Source organism: Coffea arabica, chromosome 7c (genome assembly GCF_036785885.1).
Source record: "Coffea arabica cultivar ET-39 chromosome 7c, Coffea Arabica ET-39 HiFi, whole genome shotgun sequence".
Classification (NCBI taxonomy): Eukaryota; Viridiplantae; Streptophyta; class Magnoliopsida; order Gentianales; family Rubiaceae; genus Coffea; species Coffea arabica.
The window spans coordinates 37,835,849-37,854,905 of NC_092322.1; the positions used below are offsets into that span (position 1 = coordinate 37,835,849).

Genomic DNA, 19,057 nt, shown 5'->3' on the forward strand with positions numbered 1-19,057 from the left:
CGTAGAAACTTCCTTTTTTCCTCAGAGCAAGATGACAAAAACATATTTAGTAGGTATCCTCCGAAAAGAAACTTGACTTTGTCATGTAATAGATGAATAAATTTGGCGTGAGCATAAAAGCAAGAAGATAGTCGTGACGGTAGAGAAAAGTCTGCGCACATATACAATGTGGCAATACAATGCAATCATAGAACTATGGAATTGAGTGTAGAAAAAGATTTGAACTACTATTATATGCAGGCCACATAGGGAGAGAATATTAAAGGGGGGCGGGTAGTCACTCAAGCTATATGTGAAGGATGGAATTATTAAACTAGGAAAAAGCAGAAGGTTCGCAGTTAATTATTCAACTTTAGACGTGTGTTCAATGTTTCTTGCAAAATCGTACGTAATACTTTTACTTTTGATTGTTGTCTTGTCAATTAGAAGGAAGCTTAAAATTTCCATTCATCCACCTTTTAAACCCTTTTTTTTTTACGACGACTTTTCTAGTTAAACTAGAAGTGTAGAAGGATATATAGTATATACTTTACTTGAGGAAGTAATTGGGCGTGAAATGGACTGCCAATTTTGACTTGCTTGGAATTACCGTACAGTCACGGGCTTCAAAACTTCTGGTAGCTTTTCGTGTACATGAACATTTATTGTTCCTAATATGATGAATACATCAATTGTCATCACACCACTATTCCTAGCATAATTTTGTGGAAACATTTATTATTATTATTGTATCACAAAGTCCAATTCCTACAATTTTTGGCTCATAGGTTAGTGAGATTGAGTTGGACACTTTGACTATTCATGTTACTAAATAGTAGTAATAAACGCTATCTGTTTCTTTCCATGAGCTGTTTTGCAATATTTCGGGGCTTTAAATAAAGTAAGGATTTTTTTTTCTCCTTTTTCTGGGCAAAAAATTTGGTCTTGTATTTGTTTACTGTATACTTTGGTAAAAATTAATTATGGAAAGTGATGATAGAAAAGCTCACAAGAATAATCTAAAGGCGACACTCTTTCTTTTTGCTAGATTTTGAATTTTAAAATTTTGGATTTTTTATTAAAAAAAAATAAGGCCTTGTTTGGATTTTTTATTAAAAAAATTAATTTGATATATGTGAGAAAAAAAAAAGATAATAAAAAAATATGATCACGAAAAACGACGTAAGTTTTGGATGGAAAAATGGCTGTCCAAACACGGGGTCAGAGAAAGCAGTGGGATGGGATGTATAAGAAAAAACGTTATTGATAGAATTTATAAATCGGTTGAAATGATGTAACAAAATCAAGCATGATTTTTTCTCTCTAATGGTGCGTCATTGGGTAACATAACAACAAAGGGTATTAAGAGGAAGAATTCTGGTTGTTGAGGTGGAATGCACCTCAAAACGCGCGGCATATTTTAGGGAACCGGAGTGCAATTTGATGTAGCAATTCAAAACCAAGAAAGATAGCCAAAACCAACACAGCAAAAGCTGTTGTAGAATGCGTATCTGATCATAGATGCACTTGCAATTCTGGCAATTCATCCACCAAAAAGCACTTGGATTCATTTATGGTCCATTTTCTTCAAATTTTTTGCTTCGATTTTGGTTTGGCTGTCACCTGGCTACACCGTTGGGTTGGGTAGTGTGTGCAACAGAAATTGGAGCCGTAGCTTTGATTTTCTTAGCAGAAACAAAAAAGAAGAAGAGTTACTTGAATAGTGTTAAGCAGTGGGTGAAATTTGATGATTTGTTTGTAGTAGATCCAGTAGGTACTGCTGGGGGCCTGGCTGTGTTTTGGAGGAATAAGCTCCAGGTGAAAACAATTTTGTTTACTAGTTTTACTATAGAGCTGCTTTTGGCTGATTCTGAAGGAAAAAAGGATTGGTGGTGTATTTGTACATATGCTAGTACAGATGATAAGGTGAGAGAACAGCAATGGGATGTGCTTGAGAGAAGAAAACAGATCTGGGGTGATTGTTGGGCACTTATGGGGGATCTCAATGATATTACCTCTAATGGGGAGAAATGGGGAGGTAGAGTTAGGACTGAAGCTAGCTTTGAGAAGTTCAACAGTTTCATAAGTAGGAATTCACTGGTTGATATTGGTTTTGAGGGAGTCCCTTGGACCTGGTGCAACAATTGGGACAATGAAGGGGAGATAAAAGAGAGACTTGATAGAGTAATGGGAACAAGGCAGTGGTGTGATAACTTTGGGAAGGTTAAGTGTACTCATATAGAGACAGAGGCCTCTGACCACTGTGCTCTGATTCTAGACACTACCCCAGTGGCAAAACAAAGGAAAAGGAGATTTATGTTTGATAAAAGATGGCTTATGCAAGAGGGTGTAAGGGATGTGGTGAGAGAAGCTTGGGATAGGGACCAGCAGGGGTCTAGGCTTTATAAGGTACAGTGTAAGATTAAGCAGGTCAGAGTTAACTTGCTGAATTGGAGTAGGACACTGAACATGAATGCCAAGCAAAATATTGAGCAGATTAAAAGGGAGATTAAAGAGATGAGGGAGAGCAGTAGCAGTGATAGTAGAGGCAGGATTGCAGGTCTCAAGAGGCAATTAGTAGAAGCTTATAAGAGGGAGGAAATTTTCTGGAGTCAGAAGGCCAGGGTCAAGTGGCTGACTGAGGGAGATAAGAACACTAGTTTCTTCCATGCTAGTGTAATGAGTAGAAGGAGGTAGAATCGTATCAGTGTGCTTCAAAGGAAGACTGGGGAATGGTGTAGAGCTGAGGAGGAGATCTGTGAGGAGGTGGTAGACTACTTTTAGCAAATATTTACTTTAGAGGTTCCAACTGAGTTTGAGGAGATTCTGGAAGGGATCCCACTGACCATTACTGCCGAGATGAACAGAATGCTTACCAGACCAGTTTCAGATCAGGAGATCAGCCATGCAGTTAACTCCATGCATCCTAACAAGTCTCCAGGGCCAGATGGTATGTCTCCTATCTTTTATCAGAAATTTTGGCATGTGCTTAGAGAGAATGTTTCTAGTGCTATTCGTGGCTTCTTTCATTCTGGTCATATTCTTAAATCCATAAATGAAAACAGACTGCCCATCCAGAATCACTGAATATAGACCTATTAGTCTTTGTAATGTCCTTTATAAGATCATTTCCAAGGTGATGGCAAATAGACTTAAGATTGTTCTGGATGTTTGTATTAGCTCTTCCCAATCTGCCTTTGTTCCTGGAAGGCAGATCCTAGATAATGTCCTTATTGCACATGAGGGTGTTCACTTCCTCAAAAATAAACGAACTGGCAGGAATGGCTACATGGCTATAAAGCTTGATATGTCTAAGGCTTATGATAGGGTAGAGTGGGTGTTTTTGTCCAAGGTTATGCAAAAAATGGGCTTCTGTCCTAAATGGATTCAGTGGATTCTTGAATGTATATCTAGTGTCTCTTATTCCATAAACATGAATGGAGATAAGAAGGGTTTTATAAAGCCAACTAGAGGGCTTAGGCAGGGTGATCCCCTTTCTCCATACCTTTTTCTGATCTGTGCTGAAGGTTTTTCTGCTTTGTTAAGAAAGGCAAATAGAATGGGTACTCTATTAGGCATGAAGATTGCTAATGAAGCCCCTAGTCTGTCTCACCTGTTTTTCGCTGATGATTCACTCATATTCTGTCGTGCTAAGGCTACTGAAGCTACTCAACTTATGAAGGTACTGAATGTATATGGAAGAGCATCAGGCCAGCTAATAAACAAGGAGAAGTCATCAGTATTTTTTAGCAAGAATGTAAAGGAAAGGCAGAAGGAGGAAGTTCTCAAGGTGCTTGAAGGGATGCAGCAGGTGTACTAGAGTAAGTATTTAGGACTTCCACTAGTCATAGGGAGATCAAAAAGGCAGGTGTTTGATTTCATTCGACAGAAGACTGTTAACAGACTTAAAGGTTGGAAGGAAAAGCTCCTGAGCCAAGCTGGTAAGGAGGTGTTACTTAAATCTATGGTTCTAGCACTTCCTGCTTATGTAATGTCCTGCTGTAGATTGCCAAAAGAACTATGCAGGAATATATGCTTAGAGATGGCTAGATTCTGGTAGGGTCAGAGGGAGGATGAGAGGAAGATTCATTGGATCAAGTGGAGTAGGATGACTGATATCAAGTCAGAGGGGGGACTTGGCTTTAGGGACTTGCAGGATTTTAATATGGCTCTACTGGGAAAACAGCTATGGAGGATTCAGACGAGACCAGATCTTCTAATGAGCAGAATAATGAAGGCAAAATATTTTCCTGGGAAGTCTATTTGGGAGGCATAGCAGAGGGGGAATGATTCTTGGTGCTGGAAGAGTCTACTGAGTGCTAGAGGTTTACTGGAAGAAGGGATGAGAATAAGGGTGGGGGATGGTGCAACAATCAAAGTTTGGGAGGATAGATGGCTGCCTGATTCTGAGGATGGGAGAATAAGATCCCAGAGGAAGCCAAGTAGTAAAATTCAAAGGGTCTGTGAGCTGATTAGAGATGGGAAATGCTGGGGCAGGAATTTGAGGAAACCGACAGAATTCACATAGCAAGGATACCTTTAAGTCTGGGGAAGGAGCAAGATAGGGTATATTGGACAAAAACTAGTTCAGGTGCTTATACTGTCCAATCTGGTTACAAACAAGTAAAAGAGATGAAGAGAGGGAATGGCTACTGCAAAGAAGCGCTAGATTCAAGTAGTCATGGGAGACATAAGTCTCAGTGCTGGAATTTTCTTTGGAAGCTGAACATGAAGAACCAGCTCAAACATTTCATCTGGAAGTGTCTACAGGGAATCTTACCTACAAATGCTGTGCTAAGGGGAAAATGTGATAAAGGTGATCCTATCTGCAGGTGCTGTGGTGAGCAAGCTGAGACACTAGAACATATGCTTTTTACATGTAGCTCAGCTAAAGCAATATGGAAAGCTGCCCCACTGAGCTGGGATGGATTGGAGGTTTTTACCAACAGCTTCTGGCATTGGTGGGAAGAACTCAGAGGGGCTATGGTAAGGGAGGGTGGAAGAGGACACATTGTTCTCACTGTGCATATTTTGTGGCAAATCTGGAAGGCTAGGAATGACAAGCTTTTCAACAATAACAGTAGAGATCCAATGGCTGTTGTTAACAAGGCAGTAATGGAGTGGAATGAGTACCAATTGGCTCAGGAAGAAAGGACTGGGGAGGTGGGACAGACACTTGGAAAGGCTGAGGTAAAGAGGGGTTGGGAGAGGCCACAAGGCAACTGGATCAAAGTCAATACTGATGCAGCTCTACACAAGCAGACCTGCAAAGCTAGATGGGGCATTGTGGCAAGGGATAGGAATGGGATGCTGGTAGGAGCTTGGGCATGCCCAACTACAAAATGTGCAAAAGCACAAGTTGAGGAAGCTCTGGCGATTAGGGAGGCAATGGTGATAGCTAAACGTGAAGGGTGGAGGATGGTGGAATTTGAATCAGATTGTAAGATGGTAGTCGACAAGATCAATGCACAGGAGGAAGAGACTAGCATAGCTACTATACTGGCAGACATATGGCGGTTAAGAACTGAATTTTATAAATGTTGTTTTTCCTTCACTAGGAGGTCTAACAACTTTGTTAGTCACCACATAGCAAAATATGCTATAGATTTACTAGAAATAGTTGAATGGAAGTGTGACTTCCCAGCATGGCTGCTGGAGCTAGCTTAGGCAGATTTGGAGGAGCGAAGGCTCTAACCTTGTATTAGATTCTGTGATTAATATGATGTTGCCGTTTTGGAAAAAAAAAAAAAAAAAAAAGAAAGCAGACACGAATTTGAAACAAAAGTGCAAAAGGAGGAGCCAACTCCAAACCCTTTACTTAACCTCTTTGCTCTCTGTCTCGAAGCGATCTCCTCCTTTTGTCCCTTTTTTTCAAAAAAAAAAAAAAAAAAATCTCTTTTACGCTTTGTTTTCAAACCAAAAAGTCCAAACTACAGTGCTGTGGTGTGTCTTCTTGGTTGACTTTTTCTTTCGAGCCAAGTCTGGTTCCATAATTCATCAACCACAACAAGTAACAAACCAACACATGTCTTTCAAGTTTTGAACACACTCCCGAAAAGAAAAAGAAAAAAGAACGAGAATTTGGTCATTTTGGAATCTTTAATGCTATACCTCAATGAAAAGAAAGAAGAAGCCAAAATAAAACTGTCGAATTTTTTTTCAGTAGTAGTTAATTTGGGCTTCAGATGGGTAAAATTTCAAGATGATCAGGAGATGCAATATTTATTCTTTGTGCCTATTATTAATACCTTTTTTGAAGTTGATATGGGACTAATAACTGAAGCCTACGCAAATCTATGCTAGTCTTTCAAACAAAACTCGAGAAAGTATCCATCATTTTTTAGTAAATCTTGCACTATATAAAAGATTATTTTTCAAAATAATTGTCACTCGTCCATCAATAACCGTGAATTATTGAAAGTGAAAAAACAAGTTCATCCATCAATACCTGTGAATTATTGAAAGCGAAAACAAGTTGTGCAAGTGGAGAGCCGTAATTTCTATCCGGAATTCGACCAAACATCCATCCAGTTTTTATTTGTCAATTTTCAATATTGACCCTAAAACAATACTCACAATAATTATTATTCGACCAACTGGAAGAAATTTGAAGCTAATTAAGACTTCTAGTTAGTAGTATCAAGCGTACGTCCCCTGTAGCTTCCTTTCACAAAAGCTAAAACGATGTTACGCTTCTCCATTTTCCGCACCTATGTGTAAAGCATCAGAAACTACGGAATTCCATTTTCTTTTCGTTTCCTCAATCGCAGCCATAAAACTAGTACAAGACGACAGGTCTTCCTTCATTCTACACCTCAAGTTAAAAATGTAACGAACAAAACCACCCCAAAGGATCCTTTCTCCTTATCCTGATATGGGATATATTTTTAGTCTTTTCAAAGGCAAGAGTCAAAAAGATTGTCCAAAATGACTCACAATTGAGTAGCATCTTATCAAAAACTCCGAGTCACATAATCAAATGTGCTTGCTTGAATTAGCGTGAATTTCTAAGCAGAAAAGATAGATCCCCAACCGACCTCCCCACCCAATCCCCCAACAATGCGTCCCACTTCCCTCCAATCTTTAGCTCTTTACTTGTATAAATAGCCATTAGCAGGCCTCCAAAGCTTTCATGCTTAAAAATCAAATTCTATTTCAAAGCCAAATTCGTGCTTGCAGGCTGCCTGCCACCCTTGGCTCCATAAATGCCAAAACCATCTCCACAGGATACTATCAATCAATATAGAATAAACACCTCATTCTCAAAAGAAGCACCAGAGAAAGATTAGGAAAGGAAAAGGAGGCGGGACATAGGCTGCTTGTTATTTCCCTCTATTTTATCAGCTTCTTTTGTTGTTCTTTTGTATTTTAGTACCGACAAAAGGCAAAATTTTAAGAACGTAAAAAGCGAAGAACTCAAGGACAAAAAGGACCCCATTTGGCTTTGAGATTTGAGGCTCTGAAAAAAGAGAATAGGAGAATTCCGGGGCTCAATTAGGAAAATGTTGAGAACCAACATTTTGTTGTTGATCATAGTTCTGGTATCATTTCTTAGCTGTACAGTTAGAGCCAAAGTCTCTTATGATGGCAGGTCATTCATCATTAATGGCCAGAGAAAAATTCTTATTTCTGGCTCCATTCATTATCCCAGAAGCACTCCTGAGGTAACAATCGCCAATATGAATATCCCCTGTTTTTTTCTTTTCGAGTATGCATGCTTTAGTGATGAATTTCTTCTGATGAGTCTTTTTTCTTTTTCAACTTATTTACTTGGGGTGGGATACAGATGTGGCCTGATCTTATACAGAAGGCTAAAGACGGAGGCTTGGACGTGATACAAACTTACGTATTTTGGAATGTGCACGAGCCTTCTCCTGGAAAGGTATTCTTGAATTTCCAATCCACTTTTTTCTTGATCAATGATCATTTCTATCTGAAAATTAAAGGTTCCTTCCTGTAATCTATATTTATCTCGAATTTGTATTTCTGCAGTATAATTTTGAGGGCAGGGGCGATATCGTCAGATTTCTCAAGCTAGTAAAAGCTGCTGGTCTTTACGCCCATCTTCGCATTGGCCCCTACATTTGTGCAGAATGGAACTTTGGGTAATGCACATAAATAACTATCTACTACATTCATACGTTCACATATATCTTAAATTTCTTTTATTAATGTTGAAATGGGAAGTAATACTGTACTAGTAATAGAAATGTATGGGTATTGGTTTTGGTATTGAATCCCTCTGTTTCTTCTCTGTTTTAATGATGCAGGGGTTTCCCGGTCTGGCTAAAATACGTGCCCGGCATGGAATTTAGGACAGACAACGGGCCTTTTAAGGTACTAACTCAACTACAGAAGGGACCCTTTTTAAATCCACCAATGGCTGTGTTTTATGGTTCGGTTTTAGTTTGACTTCTGAAATTTACTTTTTGACCATGACGAAGGCGGCAATGCAAGGATTTGTTACGAAAATTGTCAACTTGATGAAGTCAGAAAATTTGTTCGAGCCTCAGGGAGGACCAATTATTATGTCCCAGGTTGGAAAATAAATACTTGTGATCTTTTTTTTTTTTTTTTTTTGTCTGTTTCCGTGTTTCTAGATGGATATGGGTTCTGTTTCATTCGTGGTTTTTCGTTTATTACAAGGTCTGTTGCAACCAATTCTTAGGATTTATTTGGGATATTTGCATGTTTCCAGATAGAGAACGAGTATGGCCCAGTTGAGTGGGAGATCGGAGCTCCAGGTAAAGCATATACCAAATGGGCGGCACAAATGGCTGTTGCTCAAAACACTGGTGTTCCATGGGTCATGTGCATGCAAGATGATGATGCCCCTGATCCTGTTGTAAGCAATTCTTTCTACCACCTCTTTTTTTGCCCTTTTTTCCCGAGTTTATTAGGGTGATATAGGGCCCAAATGGTTCCTAAAGCTTTTGGTTTTGTTTATTTTGTCCTTGGAAAGATTATCTTCAATCAGTAGAGTTTGGATGTTTGGTTATATGCTTGATATTTGACCCATTAGGTTTGGCTGAACAGATTTGGCTGATCTTACCGAGGGAAATAAATTAATGCCCACAAATATGTCGGACAAATCTATTAATCTGAAAATGAATTTTGTATTCGGCTGCTGAATTCGATGTCTTTCTGTTCCAGCTCTTCTCTTGAAGGTGAATCTGCAAAAGTGTTCCATTTTCTGTTCTCAAGCTTCTCATACTCTTTCTATTATATTGCAGATAGACGCTTGCAATGGCTTCTACTGTGAAGGTTTTGTTCCAAACAAGCCTTACAAACCAAAAATGTTTACTGAAATCTGGACTGGCTGGTGAGTCACTCGAAAAAAAAAAAGAAAAGAAAATTCCCTTTTTATCCATTCCTGCTGTTCTCTAGGTTTTCGTGCTAATTAGAAGTTAAGAAACCTTCTGATGTCCCTCCTACTATATCCCAGGTATACACAATATGGAGGACCAAATCTCCATCGACCAGCAGAGGACTTGGCATATGCAGTTGCAAGGTTTATCCAAAACAATGGTTCATTTTTCAACTACTATATGGTTAGTCAAATCTTAAATGCATATTGGGAAAGAAATTCTAGCCCACTGCCTTTATATGATTTAGGTAATTAGCTTAATATGTTTTGAAATGTCTGTGTATTTTGTGTTTTTGCATTGGTGGCCGCAGTATCACGGAGGAACAAATTTTGGCCGGACTGCTTCTGGTCTGTTTGTTGCCACTAGCTATGACTATGATGCTCCAATTGATGAATATGGTACGTTTCAGTATCATACCAACTTTAAATCTTCGATATTTTGTAAACTGCACATAAAATGGCATATGATGATCAAAAAGGATGAATGACCGTTTCGTGCAACATCGGATGTCTCTCGCAGCAAAAGTGCAGCTCTCAATATGACTGCCTGTCTCTTCAGAACTTGAATACAACTTTTCATATATGTTGTGGTTAATTTACTAGGGCTACTGAATGAACCAAAATGGGGGCACTTGAGAGATCTGCATAAGGCCATCAAACAATGCGAACCAGCTATGGTTTCAACGTATCCCACAGTTATCTGGCTCGGGAAGAATCAAGAGGTAAATTGATTCCAGTTGGTTGACAACATCAGCAATTTTATTGGTGTTATCACCTCTTACTTTCTGAATCTGACTATGCTTCCATAAACTTGTTTAGGCTCATGTGTTTAAATCAAGATCTGGAGCTTGTGCTGCTTTCCTTTCTAACTATGACCCAACATACTCAGTGAGAGTGAGCTTCCAAAATCTTCCATATGACCTGCCACCCTGGTCTGTCAGTATTCTTCCAGACTGCAAGACCGTAGTCTACAATACTGCAAAGGTAAGGAAATAGCTCTCTAAGGTGAACAGCAATTGTTTTCTTCCATTAGTCATGAAGGAGGGAGATTTGACACACGTGTAAATATTCCTATCTGGTCGTTCTAATGTTTATTCTCCCCGTTTTCTGACCAAAATTTAATCTTTTTCTATGCATTCAAATTTCGTAGCTTTAGGCAACAATTAAACCTAAGCAACACCAGTGTATGGTCTTTTGCAGGTTAATTCCCCAAGCTCAGAGCCATTGATGACACCTGTGGGTGGTAAATTATCATGGCAGTCGTACACTGATGAAACACCCTCTGCAGACGACAGTGATGTGCTTGTAATGAATGGATTGTGGGAGCAATTGAACGTGACAAGAGATTCCTCGGACTATTTGTGGTACCTGACAGAGTGAGTGTATATTATCTAATGAGTTCTTTAAAGCATTTTGTAAATCCTGTATCTAGATCTCAGTATCACTTTCAGTCTTCCTTTTAACCCGTCCCTGCTTGCCTCTTTTGATTCTCCAGCGTGAATATTGCATCCAATGAAGGATTCCTGAAGAGCGGACAGGACCCCCTTTTCACTGTTATGTCAGCTGGCCATGCCTTGCATGTTTTCATTAATGGTCAACTTTCAGGTAGTTAGATTTCCATAGTGTTTGCAAATTACCAAGTTCTGCCTTGACATTCTGTACATTTCTACTCACTTTTCGTCATGTTCTTATGCTAATACTTAACGGGTCTGTTTTTAGGGACGGTGTATGGTTCATTGGACAATCCAAAACTCACATACAGTAGCAATGTAAAACTTAGAGCTGGTGTCAACAAGATTTCTTTACTTAGTGTTGCAGTGGGATTAGCGGTTAGTTTGCAGTTGATAATGTCCACACGCTTCCTAAATATTATCACTAATTGCATTTGGTTAAGCTTTCTTCAAGCGTACTAATTGCATTTTTCATCGTATTTCAGAATGTTGGGGTGCATTTTGAAACCTGGAATACAGGTGTTCTGGGTCCAATAACCTTGAAGGGTCTAAATGAGGGCACAAGAGACCTGACAAAGCAGAGATGGACATACAAGGTTCATTAGTATTTGCCTTTGTTTTTACTCCATATTGTGAGTTACCAAAAGAGGAAGAAAAATTCTAGAACTTCAGTTGCATGATTAGCTCCCATATCGACAAGTAACAAAAGCCTTGGAAGAAAAAGAAGAAACAAAAGCAGTTTTTCGTTATCACTTCCGGCATCATAGCAATACTAAACTGTTAATTAACAAAGTGAATTAATAAGTTGAAAGTTCATTGATTTGGGCGTGTTTGCAATAGCAAGTCTTTCAAATGGCTATTTCTTTCAAGAGATTGCCAGAATGCACGCTCATGGAGCAACACTTATTTGGCTGTTCATTATCAGGTTGGTTTGAAAGGTGAAGCTCAAAGTCTCCATACTGTCACGGGAAGTGCCTCTGTCGAATGGGCAGAAGGATCATTGTTGGCTAACAAGCAGCCTCTGACATGGTACAAGGTAATTGTGTTTACCCTTATTTTTTGGTGGTTTGACTGGCACAAGTTAAATGTGTTCTGATGATGCCCTAATCACTTCCTCAAAATTATAATTGAGACATTTCCTGCTAAAATTTCGTTTATTAATTCAAACAATGTACACTTCCATTCAGACTACATTCGACGCACCCCCGGGAAACGATCCAATAGCTTTAGATATGGGCAGTATGGGGAAAGGAGAAGTGTGGGTAAATGGTCAAAGCATTGGAAGGCACTGGCCGGCAAATATTGCAAATGGCAACTGTGGTGGCTGTAATTATGCCGGGACTTTCTCAGAGAAGAAATGCCAGATGCATTGTGGAAAACCTTCTCAGAGATGGTAATTAATAATTTCAGCAATTAGATTATAGATTGTGTAAGCAATGCGATAACTTCTGATGACACTCTAAATTTTAGGTACCATGTTCCTCGTTCTTGGCTGCAGCCAAGTGGAAATCTTTTGGTTGTGTTCGAAGAATGGGGTGGTGATTCAACTTGGTTGTATTTGGTTAAAAGGACAAGATGACTTGGTATCCAATCCAATGCTGGGATATTCGAAGGCTCCAATTTGGTGTCACGAATGAAGAACTGTATAGGCATCATTCACTGTGAATAATTCACACTCTCGACCCGACTGCAAATAAGCATGATGTATGTAAACGGCATACACTCTGCAAACAAAGGATAGCTAGCTCTCTTCAGATATTTTTATACAACGGGGAATAGTACATCTCCTGTGTACACATCTTTTTTAAGTTTTAGAATTATGAGAAGTCCCGCATATGTATCTCATTAGCATGTCTGTCCGATTGGAGGCAACTCCAAATAAGCCTGATGTATGCAGATGACATGCACTGAAAATCAATGCATAGCCCCCCCCCCATATCTGGTTTTCTGATAAAACTGCGACTAGTGCATATCTTCTTTAAGCCTTTTTGTTTTGAGCAATCCTGTGTGCTTATCTCAGTAGCAAAGCCTGATTGGCCTGTCACTGTAAAATGTACTGATCTGACAACAGCCTTCTTGCTATGCGTAATGTATTGATATGAAAACAGCCTGTGGGAAAAATTTCAAAGAACTGGCAAATATTGTAACAATAATCGGCTTCAAATCGTGATAGATATCACTTTCCTTTAGGCTTTATTTGTCCGGTATAACGTGCAATAACCTTGGACAAACATCCTTTAGGATAAGATGAAATTTGTTTGTTTTAAACTTTTGCACAAAGCAAGACAAACCCTTTGTGAACTAAAGAGTGCTTTTTGAGAGAGTATAGAATAGTAGGAAAGTGATTTTCTGCAGCAAACCATTCTCTACTTGACCTCTTTATATAGGAAGATTGTTTGGGAAATAAAAGAACTCATTAAATACTTATATGAATAGATTCAAAGTATTGTGTACACATTCATGCATTTTAATTCATGCATCACATGATCTTTAAGATCAAACATGAATCTATCCTTTCATTCAAGAATTCCTATATACATGAATACATTCATAAATGAATGTACATTTTAGAAATATTCACAACACTATACATGTACCAAAACCATTAATGAATGTACATTAATTACATGTTTGTACATCATACAAATTTTGAAAAGTTTCCAACACAGCCTTGTTGCTATTCTTCTCGTATTATCATGACATATTTATTATCTTTGTTTTTTTTTTTTTTTAATGTGCTGCTACGCCATGCCGATACGCCTTGTGATTTCGTTGAGAAGCTGCATGGCCCTGAATACGATTTGCTAGTTAATATGCTGTACATGGTTGTGCAGTTGCTAATCAAACGCCAGCTTGCAAACTTGTTACTAAGCCGGAATCCTTCAGAGAGATTGAGCAAAAATAATTGGCAATGTGTTTTGTGGGACCATAAGCTTTTTAACAAATATTATATCCAAAGTTTCAATGTAGATAAATATTTTCAAGGAAAAAGAAAAAATAATTTATCACGGTAATTTGTCAAAATATTTTAGCAAAAATTATATTAATCGCCACTCACATATTATTGATATGAAATTTTATTCATTCAAAATTATAATGAGTGGTTTTAGTTTTTAACAAATATAAAACGTTCTCATTTGATACCTAGTCAATTTTCTGGTTGAATTTTAGTTGGATGATGTCGGATCCTATCATCTTCACTGTTGAGTTTTGCAAACTTTCAAACCTAACTCGTCCAAAGGTTATTTCGACAAATTTTACAACTTTATTTTGGCATTGATCAAGTTTCCAAATCATTTCAAACATGTTCCAAGCTTCAAATCAAATAAAAATCGTCACCTAGACACAAACCAAAGAATCAAACAAGAAATCCAAAACTCCAAATTTTCGACTCTATTTTCTCCACAAGACTCAAACAGAGTTGCAATCAAATTACATCCAATGATGATCTAAAAGATCCTTAAGATCAAAATCCATGATAAATCTGAACCCAATAATCCTCAATCGATGGACTCAATTTCTAGCAAAAATTCCAGCAAGAAGTTGACCAACAACCAAAAGCGAGCCTCTTCTGTTTATTAGGGACCAAAATCGATCATTTTGATTCTAAGGAACTACTAAAATATCACATCAATAATATGTGAGAAATGATTGGTGCAATTTTTTCAATACTTTAATACCAAAACATATCACTTTTTTGGGCTAATACAATCACACCCAAAATATTTCTTTTTTGGAATAAAATAATCACATGCAAAGTACATAAGATATTACTAGTAGATTTTAAAAAGCTCGGAGAACAAATTCAGGATATATTCGTGCAAAAAAGCATCAAGGTAAAAAATACGGGGAACAATTTGCTCCCAATAGGTTGCGTACTACATTTGCTGCAACAGCATTTACTTATACTGCACTCGTACAAAGTTAAACATTATTATCCAATCAGGCCAATGATTCTTTTCTAATTTGCAGGAGGAAATTTTCTTCTTTACACAATCTCCTCACAAGAAAGCTGATGCACCTTTCAAGGCGTCGATGACATCCTCCAGGTCCTTGTAGTCTTGGGGATCTTGTCCTTGACGTTCCCACCGTACTAAGCTATGGACGAGGTCCCTATACATTAAAAGTTTTGCTGCTTCATCAGCTTTAAAATGGAGAAGCCTCTTGACGCACTTGAGGAGATAATTTCCAACCTTCAGTTTCATGCCATGAATAAACTTTAACCCCCTCTCCTCATTTTCAAATAAAGAAGCTGACATCTTCTCAGTTACATCAGTTAGATCAAAGACAACAGAGGCTCCAGCTACAGCCTCTTCTGCCGTACATGTTTGACTCCACGTAGTTGACTCTTCCTGCCATTCACAGATCCTTCCGTTTTGCTTCCGTCCATGAATTTGTGTTTCTGTCCATTTTAAGATAGTACCAGTTGCAGCATAATGCAAAAATAATTCACATCCTACCTCATCTACAGAATCAAGGAATCCAATCAAAATGCCTAATGGGATCATCCTAATTAATCTACTTTGCTGGCTGCAATCTCCTTGTGATATTTGTGCTGCTACAGATGCAAAACCAGTAACTTGTCTGCAATATCTGACGCACACGTCATGAAATTCCTTCAACCAGATCCAATTTGAATGATTGTCATATTTGAGGATTCTGTTTTCAAGACAAACCAATTCAATTTCACTTTCTTCCTTGCAGCCCCGTGATGCCTGGTAGCATTTACCTGAGCTAAAGCGCTTTGAAGTCCATAATCCTGATAGTTTGTTCAAATAATCAACTAGCAAGTCTTGATTAGATTCGGTAACAGGGTCCAATATCCATGCAATATAGCTCGCTGCAGCAGCGCAATAAGGCACTTCCTCATCATATGATTTATCAGTGGAGTGTATCATGTACTTTAAATGGGAAATGCCCTGAAAGTCTGGAGCAGAGAAGAGTAGTAGACAGGCAAACAAGAACCAATCAGGGAAGTTTATAGCAATAGCCCTGTTGTGGAGGAGAAAAAACATAAGTTTCTTTGCATAAAAAAACTGGGGAATCAAAAGACGTGGGCCATATAGCAAAACCATACCATAGAGATTTATGATCCACCAGTCAGTTCCATCTTCAACACCCCTTGCTCAGAACTTCCATTATAGTCTTTTCCCCCCTGAGAAACCAATCTGCTTATCTTCTGAACTAGCTGCTGAAAATTTTCCCACGACAGAGGTCCAGCCAAAATTCTTATAGATTTTTGCTTGTACGGGAAATATGCATCACAAAATGGCATTTTGGACCCAGTCTCCATTGATAAGCCCCACGACATTGGTCTGGAGACTATGTCTAGAACCAGTGAAACCAACTGAATCTGAAGCCTCAACACAGAAGCCAAACCCCTGTCATTGAATCCTACCAAGTGAGGGAGCAGAGACATCAATTCATGTGAAAATAAAGAAGCTTATTCTTTTCTGACCAAGCATAAACAGGTTGCTGCAAATAGCAATAGTTCAAAATTCTAGCACGTGAAGATCAAAAATAACAAAAAGCCATCATGACAGACACCAGAAAGCGTAAAACCCCAAGCAAAGGGTGTGAACCCAGAGTCTGCTAAACTTCAATATCAAGTAGTCAAAACATCAGACCTATTGTAGACAACAGAGTTCATGAAATTTGTGACTAGGAACTCACGTTAGTAGATACCAATTATGCAATAGGGCCCTAGCCTCAATGAAAAGAGCTGGAGCAAGCGTCAAGGATATCAGTATGGAATGCCATTCTGTCATCTCACTGAAGGCCATACTCAGGCAAAGAAAAGGTCTTTTATTGACCTCTTGCAAGATTTGCGACATATTATGTTTTAGAAGGGCAGGATCAAGATACCAACACAGCAACCTGCAAAGGTATTGGTTAATGCAAGATATGAAACAATCTGCGCATGACATATTGAGACGAGCAAACTGTTCAAGAAATTACAAACCATAGAGGTCCTCTAAGCTCATTGGGGAATCAACCAAGATAACATGGTGATTTCAGATGTCCAGCCATCTTCTTAATTCAAGCATTTACATTTCACAGTCCACATTTTCACATCTACACCACTTCACCACATAAAAAGATATAAAAAGTTTTGGACACTATGAACAAATGAACAAAGAGAGAAGATGTTACTTATAATATCATATGAGAAAGAAGATCATGTAAGTAAACATATCTCGCATGTCCAAGAATCAAAATAACTAAAAAAAGTTACAGCTTCAACCTGAAATGGCAAATTGGTGATCTACAAAATAACTACAAAAAGTTCTGTCTTCAAATCAGCATTCGCAAGTACGTCAATTAGAGAAGTATTAATCAGCATTCTCAAGTATGTGATGGGGATAAAAATCAGCATTCTCGAGTATGTCAACTGGATAAAAATTAATCACAAAAGAGAAGGAACATAAAATATTCAGGACATTGAAGTGAATAGCACACTTTAAGGCAACACATTGGCTGTAAAACATAGAGACCCTCAGATTGCTATATGGAATTCCAAAGTCCAGACCACCCACCTTACTGGCATATCTCTGCTCATACAACTTTCTTTTGGCACATGGGCAAGTAGCTTTTGAAAAGAAAGTTTCCATCCATCAACTGTTTTAACATCAAGAACAGCACTTGATTCCAAAGTGTACTTAAAGCGTGAAGCCAGTACCACCATGTGTAATGCAGCATGTACCATTGAGAGAGAAAGATCTCCTACAAGATGAAAAAGACGAACAATGTAGGCTAGTATATCAATTTCAAACACTAATATTAGTTCAATGGTTAAGGCCAATTTCAGATCAGCATTATAGATTAAAGTAAGTTCTCAGACCATTACTCCCTCCGCCCAACCATTTGAAGGTGTCCTACTTAACATTTTTGCAAGTCCAAAATGTACCAATCATAGCCATTTCTATCCTTGAAATGCGAGTACACTTGGCATCTTTTATTATTTACTAGTAGTAATTTTTTTGCCATATCATCTAAAACTAGCCATCACAGCATTTTTAAGTAGTGTTGAAAGCTACAAAATTGAAATACAACAAAAACGTGAAGCTAATATTCTTCAGAGAATGCACCAAAACAAAAAGAATATATCACAGAAAAGCAAATTTAGAATAGAAAGAACGTCCAAAAATACCTCGATGTCCTTCCAGTTTTTCCAAAACATCAACACATGCTTCTATAATTTCCGCGCAGTCTTGCCTACAAATCGATCCGCCAACTCGCAAGACCTCATTTTTACCAATTTTAATAACCTTACATTCGATAGAAGACGACAGAACTGCGACGATCGTCTTTACCGTGCAATCAAACACCGATTGGAAAACCTAACAAATAAAAGACAGTATATTTAAAATAAAAAACTAAAATACGAAGGGGAAAACGTTGAAAAAGTTGTTGATTGAGTTTAGAGAGGACCTGCGGAGCAGTGAAGCACATGAGAGAGAGCGCAGTGTCCAGAACTCTGGTGCTAGGTTGAGTTTCGCTCAGGTTGAGAGAGCGATTCAGATTGGAGATCGTGATGGCGAGATCTTCATCATCTTCATTTGTAGCCGTTGGATCTAGGGCTCCTGCATTCGAAGCAAGCGAGGAAAAAAGAGATGTTATTTCTGAAAATTTCGTCATAGCATCATCATATGCTGACGGACTGATGCTCAGAACTCAGAAGACGAAAGGTTTCCCGCCAAAGAGCGGGAAGGAGATCTCGGCAGAGGTTTTTATGGGATGGATTGCTTCTATTGGGCTTGGGCTTCAGGTTACCATATGGGCTTCTAAGAATAATAAAATTAGTTGTCTGGAAAATTTTCTCTCTCTATCCCTCTTTTTTTTTAAAATTTTTATTTCTTGTCCTTCCTATTTGGTAGGTGTGCAATCTACTAGTACACAATAACGTTTGCTTAGTATTTGTTGTTTTAATTTGATATTTGTTGCTAAGTAAGGAATGGATTAAAAGCATTTGATTTCTACTATTAATAAAGAAATGGTTCGTCTAACGAGTGCGTTACTTCAATTGTTAGATTTTTTGAAAAGTAAGATTAATTAAATAATGTGTATAAATGTAAATGACGATAATAATTGTTAGTATGCGTATATATATATGATAAGTTAAATGAAATTTAGATATGTTAACAAGTATCTATTAAACACCTATTAGAAAAACCCATAAAGAAATTAAACTTCAAATGGCACGTAGTTTTTGTTGCATCTCAGTATTTATTTATGTCGTATTTGAATGGTTTAATTACTA

The 19,057-nt window shown here is 38.1% G+C and overlaps 4 protein-coding genes across 6 annotated transcripts; 2 read left to right on the forward strand and 2 right to left on the reverse strand.

Annotated features, from left to right (window-relative positions):
* Window positions 1–1,500: 1,500 nt before the first annotated feature.
* Window positions 1,501–2,676, forward strand: LOC140010686 (uncharacterized). The gene has a single exon (XM_072058002.1). The coding sequence runs from the start codon at window positions 1,501–1,503 to the stop codon at window positions 2,674–2,676; it is 1,176 nt and encodes a 391-aa protein (XP_071914103.1).
* Window positions 2,677–6,888: 4,212 nt separating this feature from the next.
* Window positions 6,889–12,753, forward strand: LOC113699224 (beta-galactosidase-like). The gene is made up of 18 exons (XM_027219424.2): window positions 6,889–7,643; window positions 7,766–7,861; window positions 7,972–8,084; window positions 8,250–8,316; window positions 8,424–8,516; window positions 8,678–8,824; window positions 9,213–9,301; window positions 9,425–9,530; window positions 9,658–9,745; window positions 9,950–10,068; window positions 10,166–10,330; window positions 10,547–10,722; window positions 10,842–10,951; window positions 11,066–11,175; window positions 11,283–11,393; window positions 11,723–11,833; window positions 11,985–12,190; window positions 12,268–12,753. The coding sequence occupies exons 1-18, from the start codon at window positions 7,482–7,484 to the stop codon at window positions 12,374–12,376; spliced, it is 2,178 nt and encodes a 725-aa protein (XP_027075225.2). The 5' UTR covers window positions 6,889–7,481; the 3' UTR covers window positions 12,377–12,753.
* A 1,833-nt stretch (window positions 12,754–14,586) lies between these two features.
* LOC113698292 (uncharacterized) lies at window positions 14,587–18,487 on the reverse strand. Of its 3 annotated transcripts, none has more exons than XM_027218067.2 (6): window positions 18,229–18,487; window positions 17,948–18,137; window positions 17,334–17,520; window positions 16,471–16,674; window positions 15,875–16,178; window positions 14,587–15,724 (listed from the first exon to the last, which is right to left on the reverse strand). In XM_027218067.2, exons 1-5 carry the CDS (start codon window positions 18,433–18,435, stop codon window positions 15,884–15,886), a joined length of 1,083 nt encoding a protein of 360 aa, XP_027073868.1. In that variant the 5' UTR covers window positions 18,436–18,487; the 3' UTR covers window positions 14,587–15,724; window positions 15,875–15,883. The 3 variants fall into 3 exon arrangements, with proteins under 3 accessions (XP_027073868.1, XP_027073867.1, XP_027073869.1); XM_027218066.2 differs by having other exon boundaries at window positions 14,587–15,789; XM_027218068.2 differs by lacking the exon at window positions 14,587–15,724 and having other exon boundaries at window positions 15,944–16,191.
* Window positions 14,799–15,872, reverse strand: LOC113699875 (uncharacterized). Its single transcript, XM_027220229.2, has one exon. It carries the CDS (start codon window positions 15,870–15,872, stop codon window positions 14,799–14,801), a length of 1,074 nt encoding a protein of 357 aa, XP_027076030.1.
* Window positions 18,488–19,057: the final 570 nt, after the last annotated feature.